At 47.2% G+C, this 16,517-nt stretch overlaps 1 protein-coding gene and 2 long non-coding RNA genes across 14 annotated transcripts in view; 2 read left to right on the plus strand and 1 right to left on the minus strand.

Moving 5' to 3' along the window:
• The window catches only part of LOC127924616 (paralemmin-3-like), a 40,508-nt gene that overhangs the window by 13,226 nt on the left and 10,765 nt on the right, over positions 1-16,517 (plus strand). The window contains exons 2-4 of one of the 2 annotated variants that reach the window (XM_052509336.1): positions 8,298-8,349; positions 9,477-9,557; positions 14,981-15,094. In XM_052509336.1, the coding sequence (XP_052365296.1) occupies positions 8,305-8,349; positions 9,477-9,557; positions 14,981-15,094 (240 nt within the window). In that variant the 5' untranslated portion in view covers positions 8,298-8,304. Of the gene's footprint in view, positions 1-8,297; positions 8,350-9,476; positions 9,558-14,980; positions 15,095-16,517 lie in introns of those variants that run through there. The other variant, XM_052509335.1, reaches the window with a different exon arrangement.
• Positions 10,471-12,842, plus strand: LOC127924617 (uncharacterized). 10 transcript variants are annotated; one of them, XR_008118395.1, is made up of 6 exons: positions 10,471-12,184; positions 12,238-12,286; positions 12,384-12,432; positions 12,579-12,627; positions 12,672-12,720; positions 12,765-12,822. It is a non-coding gene; the product is annotated as an uncharacterized LOC127924617 (long non-coding RNA). The 10 variants fall into 10 exon arrangements; XR_008118400.1 differs by lacking the exon at positions 12,579-12,627; XR_008118397.1 differs by lacking the exon at positions 12,384-12,432.
• On the minus strand, positions 13,118-14,716 carry LOC127924618 (uncharacterized). 2 transcript variants are annotated; one of them, XR_008118405.1, is made up of 4 exons: positions 14,477-14,716; positions 14,317-14,396; positions 14,119-14,236; positions 13,118-13,999 (listed from the first exon to the last, which is right to left on the minus strand). It is a non-coding gene; the product is annotated as an uncharacterized LOC127924618 (long non-coding RNA). The 2 variants fall into 2 exon arrangements; XR_008118406.1 differs by having other exon boundaries at positions 14,119-14,356.

Raw genomic sequence — 16,517 nt, forward strand, 5'->3', positions numbered from 1 at the left:
TGCAAAGCTGTCATTAAGGCAAATGGTGGCTACTTTAATTGAACTTGTTTTTTTGCGTACTACATGATTCCATATGTGTTATGTCATACAATGTAAAAAATAGTAAAATTTAAAGAAAAACCCTTGAATGAGTAGGTGTCCAAATTTGACTTGTACTGTATATCAGACACACTCGGTCACGTACACACTCTCTCATCTCTCTCACACACACTCGCAACACTATGATTGATTTATCTGGCTCCTCCTAGGTTGGTGTCTGTATCTAAACCAGCAGCACAACTATGACAAAGAGGATTTCTCTACCAGACTGACCCTCTGTGAGGAACTGAAAATCTATGGGTGATGAAAAAGCACTTTGCATCAACTCGCCCCCTCAAGCTACAGACTCTATGATTGAGTGTACACACACACACACACACACACACACACACAGAGGAATTGCCTTTGATTATTTTCTCACACACATAAAGAATGAGGACTCTTTCCAGGAACTCTATGTTATGATTGGTGGGGTCTATTTCAATCAACTCCTGACTGGCAGCCAATAACAACAGCAGGGGATGTGTGTGAGGTCTGGGTGTTTGTGATTGGATGGCTCGTCGCCGATCGTCTGGAGGACAGTTACTGGTGTGTGTTCTTTCCCTCTTCCCAAACACAGAGAGAGAGAGATGCGATGCCAGTTTCCAATGGCCTTGGACTGTGGCAATGTGTCTGACACGGATAGACAGAGGAAGAAGCCTTGATTCTTTATTTTTATTTGTTGGGCCCATGGTGCTATTCGGCATCCTTTGAAAGGCTGTCTTGTTGTGTTGGAATGCTGAATGCTGACGCCTGTCCACCCCCTCCGCACCCCACAGACACACACACCACCTTATCCCCACAACACATCTCTCTCACATTCACACACCAGACCGGACTTCCTTTCTGTCGACAAGAGGTAGCCAGTCAAGGCTAGTCGAGCACAGTTGCACTTCCTCCCAGAGGCTAGGGGCGTAGAGCCCAGATAATTCTGATTTGTTGAAGTCCTCTCGGAAAGTAAAATACTTCCTCGGGCCGCTCAGACTTAAAATATACTTATTCACACTCTAGATTGGATTAACTCTGTCTCCATGGCAACAAGTGAGCCCTTTACGATCTCATCTTCACTCCCAAATGACCCAACCTTCAGTGCAATGTGTATTGCTCCAGTACGACCTCCAGTGTAGTGTAAACCATTGTCTTATCCCATGGCATGACGCCTTCGTAGTAGCTTACTAGGTACAGATCAGAACCCCTGGGTACTAGTGGAATAGCCTGGATAGGATCCCAGTCTGTTTATGCTTTAGCCACTACTGTACAACTGTTGTCTGCACCCTAAAACCATCATGCATGTAAATGAAGCCATACACGCACATTTACTTAACATTACTGCGCTAATTGAGGTAGTGTTGACATGCTCCACTAGCAAGTACAACCTCTACCTGTGCTAATGGACAAAGTGTGTGTGTGTGTGTGTGTGTGTGTGTGTTTCCTGTTTGAACCTCACAGGGTCAGCCTGGTCTCTGTCCCCCTCTAACTCCAAATGTCAGGAGGAAATGGAGCAGAAACAGTCATTGCTTTGAAGTGTGTCGTGCTGCGTCGGTCGCCGACGGCAACATGGGGGTAATTGTGTCAGTGTGCGTGGCTGAACTCTGTTTGATCGCCACGGTGATGTCACCGTATGGACTGATTTAGCCTTTTCCCAACCTGACCCTCATCATTTGATCTGAGACTTGACTAGAAACCCCTCATGTGAGTTTGACACAACCCCCAACACGTCCACAACCTTCTATTACTGCTGAGTAACCGTGTGTCTGTGAGAGACCGACATGGTGGCGGCACCTTAAAGGAAGAATGCTCCATATAAACCATATTAACCCCCTGCTTCAGCCGGTGCAGTCGCACCAGGGCCCTCGACGTGCCCGGAGCTGCAGGCCCCCTATGTCATTTGAATACCGCCCCACCGTGCCCAAGTATTCATTGTTGATGCGGGTCCATTGCGTTTACCATTTGACGAGAAGATCTTTCTTTATCGTAGGATATATGATAAATGATCCCACTGATGGTTTCACCAACAAAATGTTTTTTTTTTTGCCACTACATACGTCAGCGTGATATTTTAGTGTATTGATGACAATAAATCCAATTAACTTGCTAAATAAATCATATTATTTAATAGTTTCAATGCCATGTTAAGATAATGAAATGCATTCTGGGATTCATTGGGCAAATACTCTCCAAAGCGTTGTTGTTTCTGTCATCGTTGAGCTAACTATCGAGACAACGGCCGTAAAAATGAGTAAAGAGAGAAAGTCGAGAATAAAAAATTACGGGTTTAAAAAGTGGAGCCCAAAAGGCCAAAAATGAGAAAGCAGAGGAGGTATCAAAATTAATTTCATTTTTCAGATGCAGTTCAAGTGCAGCCGTTTACTAGCACAAGCAATGTAACGGGACCAGAAGAGGATGTAGGTTTCTCATCGCCAGCAGCAGCTTTTAGCGGGTCAAGTGAGCCAAGGCCAAGCTGTTCCATCATGCCAGAAGAAGCAGCTTTGACAGAGGAGGATACAGGTTGTCAGATATCGGAGGATACGACCCTGAGCACAAGCCTGGCCGGACAAGCTATCCCCGGGTGTGGAGGAAGAGGAGCAGGGCGAGGCTAGAATCGTAGCGGCTGTGGAAGTGGGACAGATGGCCTTTTTACCTATCCAACTGACGGGGCATTATGCAACAAGTGTGGATGCAAAAGTTAAATGGCATGTTATTGCATTAGGCTCGTGTAAACCTACTGGCCCATTCCCAAGAGATGATGAAAGGCGGTGTTTTTCCAAGTCATACTACACCACTACAACCAAGGCTGGAATCAAATTACCACTTACATGGCTATGTTATTCGGCCAAGCTAGATTGCGCGTATTGTGATCCTTGCTGGCTGTTCGGAGATTGGAGTGCCCCTTTCTTCTCTGATGCGAGGGTGAATGGGGTGAGAGATTGGTGCCATCTAACATCCAAAATAGCATGTCATGAGACATCCCAGATTCACATGGGTGCCTGTTTGGTATATGAGCAGTGGAAGCTCAATGGCACCCTTTGACGCAGAAATGGAGAAAGGCGTGCGCAACGCCTAGTTAATTTTTTAGGATAGGGTGCAGTATTCGTAAGTTTGGATGACTGAGTTGCCCAAATTGCCTGTTACTCAGGCCCAGAAGCTAGGATATGCATATAATTGGTCGATTTGGATAGAAAACACTCTGGCGTTTCCAAAACTGTTAAAATGATGTCTGAGTATAACAGAACTGATATGGCAGGCGAAAACCTGAGGAAAATCCATCCAGGAAGTGGGATATTTTTGATGTGGGTAATTTTCAATTGAATGCCTATACATTCTTTGGGTTAGGACCCAGATTGCAGTTCCTATGGCTTCCACTAGATGTCAACAGTCAGACATTTGTTTCAGGCTTGTATTCTGAAAAATTAGGAAGAATGAGACCATTTTGTAAGTGGCATGCGGAATGAACCAGAGCTCCTTTGCGCATGTGACCAAATGCGCACCCTTTGTTCTTTTTCCTTTCAATTGAAGACGCTATTGTCGGTTGAAATATTATCGATTATTTAGACAATAGACAACCTGAGGATTAATTATAAACATTGTTTGACATGTTTCGACAAACTTTACCGGTACTATTAGGATGAATTCGTCTGCCTGTTGTGACTGCCTTTGAGCCAGTGGATTACTGAACAAAACGTGCCAACAAAACTGAGTTTTGGGACATAAAGAGGAACTTTATCGAACAAAACAGGGACTCTTGTGAGTGCAACCAGATCATCAAAGGTAAGTGATTAATTTTATCGCTATTTCTGACTTTTGTGACTCTTCTACTTGGCTTGAAAATGTTTGTATGCTTTTGTAAGCGGGGCGCTGTCTTCAGATGGTATGCTTTCGCCGTAAAGCCTGGATTAACAAGATGTTAATCTTTATTTTGATGTATAACACTTGTATTGTCATGAATGTTAAATATTTATGTAATTTGAATTTCGCGCTCTGCAATTCCACCGGATGTTGTCGAGGTGTGCCGATAGCGGGACGCCTATCCTATTAATGTAACTTTCACGCTTGCATCATGTAACTTGGCGTTCAGAGGGCACTGTGAAAAGCTGAGGCAAGCCAACAGTGGGAATTTTCTCAGTATAATTGAACTGCTGTCATCCGTTAACTACCTCAGGATCCGTTAACTATCCCAGTCCTCAAATCCAAAATGAGCTGATTTAAATCTTCGCAGAGCGAGTGAAGTGTGACATTCAGGGAGACCCATTTTTTTCTTTTCTTTCTATTATGGACAAGTTCAAAGTTCATCGCTATGTGAGATAAGGGATGTAAATAATGTCACCACAGATCTGACCATCACAGTTGTTTTTGGGATTTGTGGAGACTCGACATAAAATCCTGGGCAGCATAGAGGATAATGGGCTGGATATTTCAAAATGGCGTGGGCAGGGGTATGATGGAGCTGCTAACATGTGCCGGGTCTATCCGGCGTGTGCCGGCCAGAATATCAGATAAAGAGCAGCTTGCTGTTTATGTGCATTGCGCTGCGCACAATCTTAACCTGATTCTCAACAACTCTGTCAAAAATGTGCCAGAGATGAAACAGTTTTATGATACTGTTGAACTGTTATACAACGTCTTCGGGCATAGCATAAAGAGATGGTAAGTGTTGAGTGGTATTTGATTTAGCATCAGAAAAGACAATGCAACTCTAAAACCACCAGCGGGTGGGACACAGTCATCTAGATACGAGTCCCTTGACGCCCTGAGATACAGATGTGAGAACGTGATGACGGCCCTCACCGAGACGGTGCTGTTAAGTAACAAGAAGGATGAGAGGGATGATGCAGCAGCACTGAAAAAGAAAATGGTTTTAGTCTCCAGACCTAAGATTTAGAAAATGGTTTTAGTCTCCAGACCTAAGGTTTAGAAAATGGTTTTAGTCTCCAGACCTAAGGTTTAGAAAATGGTTTTAGTCTCCAGACCTAAGGTTTAGAAAATGGTTTTAGTCTCCAGACCTAAGGTTTAGAAAATGGTTTTAGTCTCCAGACCTAAGGTTTAGAAAATGGTTTTAGTCTCCAGACCTAAGGTTTAGAAAAGGTTTAGAAAATGGTTTTAGTCTCCAGACCTAAGGTTTTGGTTTTAGTCTCCAGACCTAAGGTTTAGAAAATGGTTTTAGTTTAGGAAAATGGTTTTAGTCTCCAGACCTAAGGTTTAGAAAATGTGAACGTCATCTCCAAAATGCTACAGGCCTGCACAGGGCAGTCATCCCACTCAATGACATTATAGAGGTCCTGTCCGGATTCCTACAGGATTCTGTGAATGCCAAAGTCGCTGCTAAGACCCTTGCCGACAAATGGGGAGCTCAGAACACATTTGAAGACACTCCGAGGAGGAAGGCGAGGTGTCATTTTGATGTGCTTATGCGAGGACAAGCGACTGTCTTCTGGGGAGAGTAGTTTTAGAGTCAACAACTTTAATGCAAAGATTGACATCGTTATCCACCAGCTGTCAAACAGATTTAAAAGTCTGCGGGCAACGTCGAGTCTGTTTGACTCCATCCATCCATCCCACGACCCTGGCCAACGCAGATGATGATGCGCTCTACGAGACCTCAGGCCTGACTGGCTGAACATCACAGCAAAGATGTATCAGCAAGCTTCCTGGCCAATTACTCTCTCTCAGGGCCTATTTGTAAGAAGGAAATAGCCAAGCACACTACGCTGAGAGACCTGGTCAGGATTGTGCATTACAATTCAGTCACATTTTGGGAAGTAGTTACAGCAATGCTCCTTTTCATGACTCTGCCTGTAACGGTAGCCAGTGCTGAGTGCTCCTTTTCCAAAATGAAAACAAGTCAATCATACCTGAGGAGCAGCATGGGACAGGAGAGACTGAGTGGGTTGGCTGTTCTGTCCGCTGAAATCACCAGGGCCGGCACCATGGATTTGAATGCCTTAGTCAATGACTTCGCTGAGCGCAAGGCCCGTCGAATGTCAATCAAATGAGTGAGTAAGCTTATATTTTGTACAGGGCAGGCTGCCCAGACAGCCTATTTAAATCCAGATTTATTGAGATGAATCTACATTGCTTGTCAATCTACGACTATGCACGATCTGTCTTAAGGAAACCATGTTTTGGTGCACGGCCACTGAGCCATTTCATTGTCATCATAGCCTATACGTTTAACTAGGCTATATGAATAATTAGTAAGCACATGCGTATCATATACCGTTAAGAGACATTCTGCCATTTAAGACATCTGTTTGAATGCTCCTCTTGATTGATTTGCTGGTGTTTTTGCTATCGGCCTCTGCAGGAGGCAGATCATTTGAAATAGCGGTATGTCAGTTTTGCCTCCGTGCACGACTTCAGCGAACATGTCCTGGGTCATTAGCTGTGTTTCTGTCAAGAGATTGATCTATATACTTATGTTTTATAATATAGGCTATTGCCTATTATTTGCAGATAAAATAGTTATTTTAATGATTTTCTTTTTGTTGTATTTGTGCTGAATATATTGGATATATTGCGGCTTCTCTGGTAAAAGTTTCAAATGTGCCCTTAGATTAGGTTCTGCTCTGCTGTTACAATGCTTAGTAATATTAACACACAGCCGTACCAACAAAATCATTGACATTTTAAGGGAAATATGGGTGGTGGTAGGGGCCCGTAATTGTTTTGGGGCACCTGGGCCCATCGTGATTAAGATGCGCTACTGCCCCTGCTATACAACCACCTGTTCCCACAGCGAGGGCTATCGCTACGCTAGCAGAAACCATGTAGCCTCCCCACAGGGCAAATATACATCCTTTTACACACTGTGTGTGTTTCACACCAAGGCTCTGAGAGTGTTTGCACTGAAGCCATGCCAACCAAATAAACGTTAGCCACCGCTAGCTAGTGTGGTGGGTCCATAAGACAGGGTTTCTCACCTACTGTAACAGACACTATATACATATACATATATATATTAGTTACTCATTGTGTATTTATTCCTTGTGTTATTATTTCTCTCTCTGCATTGTTGGGAAGGAACTGTATGTCAGCATTTCACTGTTAGTCTACACTTACAATTTGATTAGTAAATGTCATTGAGTTAACAGTGTAGTGCGTATGGACCTGGTCTGGAAGGAGTGTCTACACACTGGCCCTCATGTGGCGTAGAAGCATGTAGGAGATCACCACCCCTCTTGGACTAATACGAAGTCATTGCGCAAGTTTTCTCCAACTTTCTCTCTCCCTCTCTCTGCTGCGTATCATCATATTGTATCTAATTATCAGACTCGGTCTGTAGGGAGCTCAACAATGCTCCTCATCAAAGACGGTTTGTTTATCTCCTCACTGCTATTCCTGGCTCCCCATGAGACCTGGCGTAGTCCCTACGGAGGCTCATAAGCTGGTTATAAGCTGTCCATAGCCCCAATGCCTCCAAACACCAGGGAGGTTGGGGTTTGAGGAGGTATCAGGGAGTTTTCTAAGGCTTGGAGCAGAGGATGGGAACTGTGTGTAGAAGAATGAAGGCTAGGTGGGGATTGGTTGCTTTTACACCAGATCGCAGGTATAAACTAGTGATTGTCATGTTTTTCTAGTGGACTTGATCATTTTGTGTGCGTTGGGTCTAGTCTCCAGTATTCCCTTGGGGAGTAGGAAATATCACTGTTGTTTCTACACAGTAGAAATATATCTCCTGGTCCTCTATAGATCAGTTGGTAGAGAATGGATGTTGCAAAGCCAGGATAGTGGGTTCAATTCCTGGGACCACCTGTATGTATAATGTATGCAGGCTTTGGATAAAAGCGTCTGCTAAATGGCATATATGATCTGTTTCTACGTTGTAGGAAACAAAGGCTCTATAATAAAGGTTGGCGGGTACAGCACATCCTCCAGGCTGTGTTCATACGTACCAAGTCAGGCTAGTCATATTGTCCCGCTGTGTGTCAGCTGTGAGGATACAAACATGTAGTTACACAGTCATTTGCCTTGTGATGCCTGAGGCCATGTCACAAGGGATACGTAATGTGAAACAACACAAGCTAGATAGAAACGTCCAGATAAACAACTAAGGCTTCCAGGTATCTCTGGGTCAGTGCTGATCTAGGATCAGGTCCCCACCTCTCCATATAACTGTATTAATTGTGCTCTTAAAGGCTAAACTGTTCCTAGAGCAGCACTTTAACTACTTCCTAAGGTAAATGATATCTGTGACCTATAACCTTTAACTTGTTGTCACACAGATTGAAGATGGACGAGGCAGAGAAGTACCAACAGAGACTGCAGGCGATCACTGTGAGTCAAGCACCTGACACACACACAACCACACATACAGGCCCATGGAAACTAAGCACTGCTCCTTGCGCTGTCTGTCCGTAGCTACTGAATAATTTACCCATAGTGCAGTGTGTCGCACCAGGCCGCCTCCCTCAGCCCAGTAAAACAACGCCACAGTATTTCCATGGAGACACAGTGACTGTTATAGGGTGACCACCTCTCTATGGTGAGGGTTCCTGTGTGACAGGGTGACCACCTCTCTATGGTGAGGGTTCCTGTGTGACAGGGTGACCACCTCTCTATGGTGAGGGTTCCTGTGTGACAGGGTGACCACCTCTCTATGGTGAGGGTTCCTGTGTGACAGGGTGACCACCTCTCTATGGTGAGGGTTCCTGTGTGACAGGGTGACCACCTCTCTATGGTGAGGGTTCCTGTGTGACAGGGTGACCACCTCTCTATGGTGAGGGTTCCTGTGTGACAGGGTGACCACCTCTCTATGGTGAGGGTTCCTGTGTGACGGGTTTGACCACCTCTCTATGGTGAGGGTTCCTGTGTGACAGGTTTGACCACCTCTCTATGGTGAGGGTTCCTGTGTGACAGGGTGACCACCTCTCTATGGTGAGGGTTCCTGTGTGACAGGTTTGACCAGGTGTTCTCCTTTTCTTTTACATCTTCACCTCTTCTTTCTGTTTTCTCTTTATTCTCCCTCTGTTCCTATTTTCTTCCTCTTTGTTTATCACTCCACCTCTCTCTCTCGGGCCCCCTCACCCCTCCATCCTCTCTCTCTCGTGCCCCCTCACCCCTCCATCCTCTCTCTCTCTTTCTCTCCCCCCTCTCTCTTGCTCCCCCCTCTCTCTTTCTCTCCCCCCTCTTTCTCTCCCCCCCTCTCTCTTTCTCTCCCCCCTCTCTTTCTCTCCCCTCTCTCTTGCTCTCTCTCTTTCTCTCCCCCTCTCTCTTTCTCTCCCCCTCTCTCTTCTCTCCCCTCTCTTCTTGCTCTCCCCCTCTCTCTTCTCTCTCCCTCTCTCTTGCTCTCCCCCTCTATCTTGCTCTCCCCCTCTCTCTTGCCTCTCCCCCTCTTGCTCTCCCCTCTCTCTCCCCTCTCTCTTACTCTCTCCCCCTCTCTCTCGCTCTCCCCTCTCTCTCAGGAGAAGCGTCGTCTGCAGGAGGAACAGGAGAGGGCCAAGAGGGAGATGGAGGAGGAGCGGCTGAGGCTACAGCAGCTCAAGGTGACACACACACACTCTGAAGGTCTGACCGTCACCACCTCTCACTGTCCCCGACCCGTCACCACCTCTCACTGTCCCCGACCCGTCACCCCTCTCACTGTCCCCGGCCCGTCACCCCTCTCACTGTCCCCGGCCCGTCACCCCTCTCACTGTCCCCGGCCCGTCACCACTCTCACTGTCCCCGGCCCGTCACCCCTCCTACTGTCCCCGGCCCGTCACCCCTCCTACTGTCCCCGGCCCGTCACCCCTCCTACTGTCCCCGGCCCGTCACCCCTCCTACTGTCCCCGGTCCGTCACCACCTCTCACTGTCCCCGGCCCGTCACCACCTCTCACTGTCCCCGGCCCGTCACCCCTCTCACTGTCCCCGGCCCGTCACCCCCTCTCCCTGTCCCCGGCCCGTCACCCCTCTCACTGTCCCCGGCCCGTCACCCCTCTCACTGTCCCCGGCCCGTCACCACCTCTCACTGTCCCCGGCCCGTCACCCCTCTCACTGTCCCCGGCCCGTCACCACCTCTCACTGTCCCCGGCCCGTCACCCCTCTCACTGTCCCCGGCCCGTCACCACCTCTCACTGTCCCCGGCCCGTCACCACCTCTCACTGTCCCCGGCCCGTCACCACCTCTCACTGTCCCCGGCCCGTCACCACCTCTCACTGTCCCCGGCCCGTCACCACCTCTCACTGTCCCCGGCCCGTCACCACCTCTCACTGTCCCGGCCCGTCACCCCTCTCACTGTCCCCGGCCCGTCACCACCTCTCACTGTCCCCGGCCCGTCACCACCTCTCACTGTCCCCGGCCCGTCACCCTCTCACTGTCCCCGGCCCGTCACCCCTCTCACTGTCCCCGCCCGTCACCACCTCACACTGTCCCCGGCCCGTCACCCCTCTCACTGTCCCCGGACCCGTCACCCCTCTCACTGTCCCCCGCCCGTCACCCCTCTCACTGTCCCCGGCCCGTCACCCCTCTCACTGTCCCCGGCCCGTCACCTCTCTCACTGTCCCCGGCCCGTCACCCCTCTCACTGTCCCCGGCCCGTCACCCCTCTCACTATGTAGGACTATTTATTCTGAAGTGTAACGTCAAATGGCCAGAAAAGTGACCACATACACACAGGCTCTCTGTGAATATGGTGGTGGATACTGGACAGAACCCCCACACTCATTCATCTTTCCCCACAAATGTAGAATGTAGCCATAATGTTGTTCCGCCAAAACTCTGTACGGACTCATTCCAGCTTGTTAGCAAGGGGCCTACTTCAGTTCCAAACTCCATTCCAAACAACACTCCTAGTCTACTTGAGAACACACACACCCTTCCTGAAACGGAGGTTTGTCCTTCCTTCGCTAGAATGGTGTGCGTGTGTTTACGTGCTCTGCTCTCTGCACTGGACGGCTCCATTGTTTTCACACCACTTCCAGATTGGCGTTCCCACTGCCCTGGGGCGCATTCCTCAAATTCTTGCTGTGTGCTTGTGTACACCCAATGAGAATCTGGTTTCAGGTGACTGGTCAGCCTTAGTCTGCTATCTGGATCCACCTCCAAGAATGATTCCCCCAACCACCCTTATGAGGCTAAATTGTAACGAACTTGCATAAACCACCATTTTTGGTTGGCTAACTTCTAGCCTACAATAACGCCTCTTGTCTGCAACTGTACTGTGTCGACTACCGAAGGAACAAACCCTGCTCTGTACTCCTCAGAGGTAAAGGTAGTATTGGCCTCTCAATGGCTGTCACCAGCAGTGGTCTCTAGACTTCCTCAGAGGTCAATTACAGCCTGCTATCACCCCCAGCTTTAAAAGGGCTATTAAAGTGGCCTAACATGAATAAGAAGAAGCCACGCAATGCTAACTGCAAAGTCCACTCAGTGAAATGCATTTAAATGGACCGTTTTAAAGAGGTCGTCTATTAAGGGAACAGACTCATTGAAGCGGCATACTCTGAAGGTAGTGTAAAAGTCGCCTATAAAGTTGCTGCCTCGCAGTTCAACAGAGGTGCTATAGCCTTCTAATTGTTATCATGTAACCTGATCTGAGTTTAGTCCTCTGGGGGAAGGAGGTGGACTTTTGTTTTCAGCCACTCTTGGAGGACGATGGGTATTTCTTAATTATGCAAAAATTTGTGAGGGTGTCCGCACTCAAAAAGATGTCTCATAAAGCTTACTGTATTTCAAGAATAGATATGACTATTTTCCCTGCGTCGGGGATAGCGTGCACAGATGTTTCGTCTTTGCAGCCGTCTTCAGTACCTACACACTGTAAAGCTGAAACGTCTGTGTACTCTATCCCTGATGCAGTGAAAATACATATTATTTTATCTTTAAATGTAATAAGGTTTATGCGACATCTTTTGGAGTACGGACCCATCACATCTTTTTACTTATCTGAATTTCTGGGTTTTACCCACCAATCAAACGTCTGGCCCTCTTGATTAGGTGTTTCTGGGTTTTACCCACCAATCAAACGTCTGGCCCTCTTGATTAGGTGTTTCTGGGTTTTACCCACCAATCAAACGTCTGGCCCTCTTGATTAGGTATTTCTGGGTTTTACCCACCAATCAAACGTCTGGCCCTCTTGATTAGGTATTTCTGGGTTTTACCCACCAATCAAACGTCTGGCCCTCTTGATTAGGTATTTCTGGGTTTTACCCACCAATCAATCAAACGTCTGGCCCTCTTGATTAGGTATTTCTGGGTTTTACCCACCAATCAAACGTCTGGCCCTCTTGATTAGGTATTTCTGGGTTTTACCCCCAATCAAACGCCTGGCCCTCTTGATTAGGTATTTCTGGGTTTTACCCACCAATCAAACGCCTGGCCCTCTTGATTAGGTATTTCTGGGTTTTACCCACCAATCAAACGTCTGGCCCTCTTGATTAGGTATTTCTGGGTTTTACCCACCAATCAAACGCCTGGCCCTTTGATTAGGTATTTCTGGGTTTTACCCACCAATCAAACGCCTGGCCCTCTTGATTAGGTATTTCTGGGTTTTACCCACCAATCAAACGCCTGGCCCTCTTGATTAGGTATTTCTGGGTTTTACCCACCAATCAAACGTCTGGCCCTCTTGATTAGGTATTTCTGGGTTTTCCAATCAAACGTCTGGCCCTCTTGATTAGGTATTTCTGGGTTTTACCCACCAATCAAACGTCTGGCCCTCTTGATTAGGTAGGGTTTTACCCACCAATCAAACGCCTGGCCCTCTTGATTAGGTATTTCTGGGTTTTACCCACCAATCAAACGTCTGGCCCTCTTGATTAGGTATTTCTGGGTTTTACCCACCAATCAAACGCCTGGCCCTCTTGATTAGGTATTTCTGCAGTTTTACCCACCAATCAAACGTCTGGCCCTCTTGATTAGGTGTTTCTGGGTTTTACCCACCAATCAAACGTCTGGCCCTCTTGATTAGGTGTTTCTGGGTTTTACCCACCAATCAAACGTCTGGCCCTCTTGATTAGGTGTTTCTGGGTTTTACCCACCAATCAAACGTCTGGCCCTCTTGATTAGGTGTTTCTGGGTTTTACCCACCAATCAAACGTCTGGCCCTCTTGATTAGGTGTTTCTGGGTTTTACCCACCAATCAAACGTCTGGCCCTCTTGATTAGGTGTTTCTTAGAATGAGAAAACAATGCATTTAATTGAACTTCATATTAGTCCTGTTGGGTTAGAGGGAGGTGTTCTGCAAACACACATTTTGGCACTCTGAGAGGACCTGTGCCGCGACAGAAACAGGAAGGAAGTGCTCTCTGCAGACTTCCTGTCAGTGCTCTGCTGTGCATTTCACCTTCAGCTGAGGTGGTGAGAGGGGGCCAGCGGAGAGGAGAGGGGGAGGGGAAGGGAGTGGTGGGATAGGAGAGACCCTGTGTCCCAATTCGTTACCTTGCTCGCAAAAGTGTGCACTCATTCACTCCCCCTCATGCATTTAAAAGCATTGGATTGGTGTAAGCATAGGCTAGTAATCTTAAATCGATAAGGAGAGGTGAGCAAGTGCACACTTGGGGCAGAAAGGAGTGTGTTCCTGTCCGAATGTATGGGATATGGGATGGACACCTGTTGAGGGCTTTATTGGAGTGTTAAAGGGATGGGACACCTGTTGAGGGCTTTATTGGAGTGTTAAAGGGATGGGACACCTGTTGAGGGCTTTATTGGAGTGTTAAAGGGATGGGACACCTGCTGAGGGCTTTATTGGAGTGTTAAAGGGATGGGACACCTGTTGAGGGCTTTATTGGAGTGTTACAGGGATGGGACACCTGCTGAGGGCTTTATTGGAGTGTTAAAGGGATGGGACACCTGCTGAGGGCTTTATTGGAGTGTTAAAGGGATGGGACACCTGCTGAGGGCTTTATTGGAGTGTTAAAGGATGGGACACCTGCTGAGGGCTTTATTGGAGTGTTAAAGGATGGGACACTTGCTGAGGGCTTTATTGGAGTGTTAAAGGATGGGACACCTGCTGAGGGCTTTATTGGAGTGTTAAAGGATGGGACACCTGCTGAGGGCTTTATTGGAGTGTTAAAGGATGGGACACCTTGCTGAGGGCTTTATTGGAGTGTTAAAGGGATGGGACACCTGCTGAGGGCTTTATTGGAGTGTTAAAGGATGGGACACCTGCTGAGGGCTTTATTGGAGTGTTAAAGGATGGGACACTTGCTGAGGGCTTTATTGGAGTGTTAAAGGGATGGGACACCTGTTGAGGGCTTTATTGGAGTGTTAAAGGGATGGGACACCTGTTGAGGGCTTTATTGGAGTGTTAAAGGGATGGGACACTTGTTGAGGGCTTTATTGGAGTGTTAAAGGGATGGGACACCTGTTGAGGGCTTTATTGGAGTGTTAAAGGGATGGGACACCTGCTGAGGGCTTTATTGGAGTGTTAAAGGGATGGGACACCTGCTGAGGGCTTTATTGGAGTGTTAAAGGGATGGGACACCTGTTGAGCGGTTATTGAAAGGAAGTGGAGTGGGGAATGAGGTCTAATAGAGAGATGTGACCTAAGCTGATTGGATGGGGAGGTTTAAAGGTCACAGCCACCGGCTGACACCATAACAATAGTGTGTGAGAATGAAGACAAACCTGTCAGATTTAAAGACTAGGAGTAGGAGTGCATGATTTGGATAATGCCTATGAAGTTGACAATGTTGACTGACATGCTTCTCTTTCTCTCCTTGTGTCCCCCTCCCCTCTCCCTGTGTCGTCCCTATCTTCCTGTGTCCTCTTCTTGTGTCCTCCCTCTCTTCCTGTGTCCTCTTCTTGTGTCCTCCCTCTTCCTGTGTCCTCTCTCCCTGTGTCCTCCCTCCCCTCTCTCTCTCCCTGTGTCCTCCCTCCCTCTCTCTCTCCCTGTGTCCTCCCTCCCTCTCTCTCTCCCTGTGTCCTCCCTCCTCTCTCTCTCCCTGTGTCCTCCCTCCCCTCTCTCGCGCTTTCTTTCTCTATCCAGAGGAAGTCTCTTAGAGACCAGTGGCTGATGGACGGCCCCTCTTCCCCACATCCTCAGAGCCTCGTTCCCGCTGTGGGGCTCCCAGGCCCAGGAGATGGAGCAACACATAGACAAGTAGGAATCTCCTATTATATACCCCATACTCACTACATTAGCTGTATAGGGCTACCTGTATACTCACTACATTACCTGTATAGGGCTACCTGTATACTCACGACATTACCTGTATAGGGCTACATGTATACTCACTACATTACCTGTATAGGGCTACCTGTATACTCACTACATTAGCTGTATAGGGCTACCTGTATACTCACTACATTACCTGTATAGGGCTACCTGTATACTCACGACATTACCTGTATAGGGCTACATGTATACTCACTACATTACCTATATAGGGCTACATGTATACTCACCACATTACCTGTATAGGGCTACCTGTATACTCACTACATTAGCTGCATAGGGCTACATGTATACTCACTACATTACCTGTATAGGGCTACCTGTATACTCACTACATTAGCTGCATAGGGCTACATGTATACTCACTACATTAGCTGCATAGGGCTACCTGTATACTCACTACATTAGCTGCATAGGGCTACATGTATACTCACTACATTAGCTGCATAGGGCTACCTGTATACTCACCACATTAGCTGCATAGGGCTACCTGTATACTATACTACTACATTAGCTGCATAGGGCTACATGTATACTCACTACATTAGCTGCATAGGGCTACCTGTATACTCACTACATTAGCTGCATAGGGCTACCTGTATACTCACTACATTAGCTGCATAGGGCTACATGTATACTCACTACATTAGCTGCATAGGGCTACCTGTATACTCACTACATTAGCTGCATAGGGCTACCTGTATACTCACTACATTAGCTGCATAGGGCTACATGTATACTCACTACATTAGCTGCATAGGGCTACATGTATACTCACTACATTAGCTGCATAGGCTACCTGTATACCACTACATTAGCTGCATAGGGCTACCTGTATACTCACTACATTAGCTGCATAGGGCTACCTGTATACTCACTACATTAGCTGCATAGGGCTACCTGTATACTCACTACATTAGCTGCATAGGGCTACCTGTATACTCACTACATTAGCTGCATAGGGCTACATGTATACTCACTACATTAGCTGCATAGGGCTACCTGTATACTCACTACATTTGCTGCATAGGGCTACCTGTATACTCACCACATTAGCTGCATAGGGCTACATGTATACTCACTACATTACCTGCATAGGGCTACCTGTATACTCACTACATTTGCTGTATAGGGCTACCTGTATACTCACTACATTAGCTGCATAGGGCTACCTGTATACTCACTACATTAGCTGCATAGGGCTACATGTATACTCACTACATTAGCTGCATAGGGCTACCTCTATACTCACTACATTAGCTGTATAGGGCTACCTCTATACTCACTACATTAGCTGCATAGGGCTACATGTATACTCACCACATTAGCTGTATAGGGCTACCTGTAT

The sequence above is a fragment of the Oncorhynchus keta genome, unplaced genomic scaffold (assembly GCF_023373465.1).
Source record: "Oncorhynchus keta strain PuntledgeMale-10-30-2019 unplaced genomic scaffold, Oket_V2 Un_contig_436_pilon_pilon, whole genome shotgun sequence".
Lineage (NCBI taxonomy): Eukaryota > Metazoa > Chordata > Actinopteri > Salmoniformes > Salmonidae > Oncorhynchus > Oncorhynchus keta.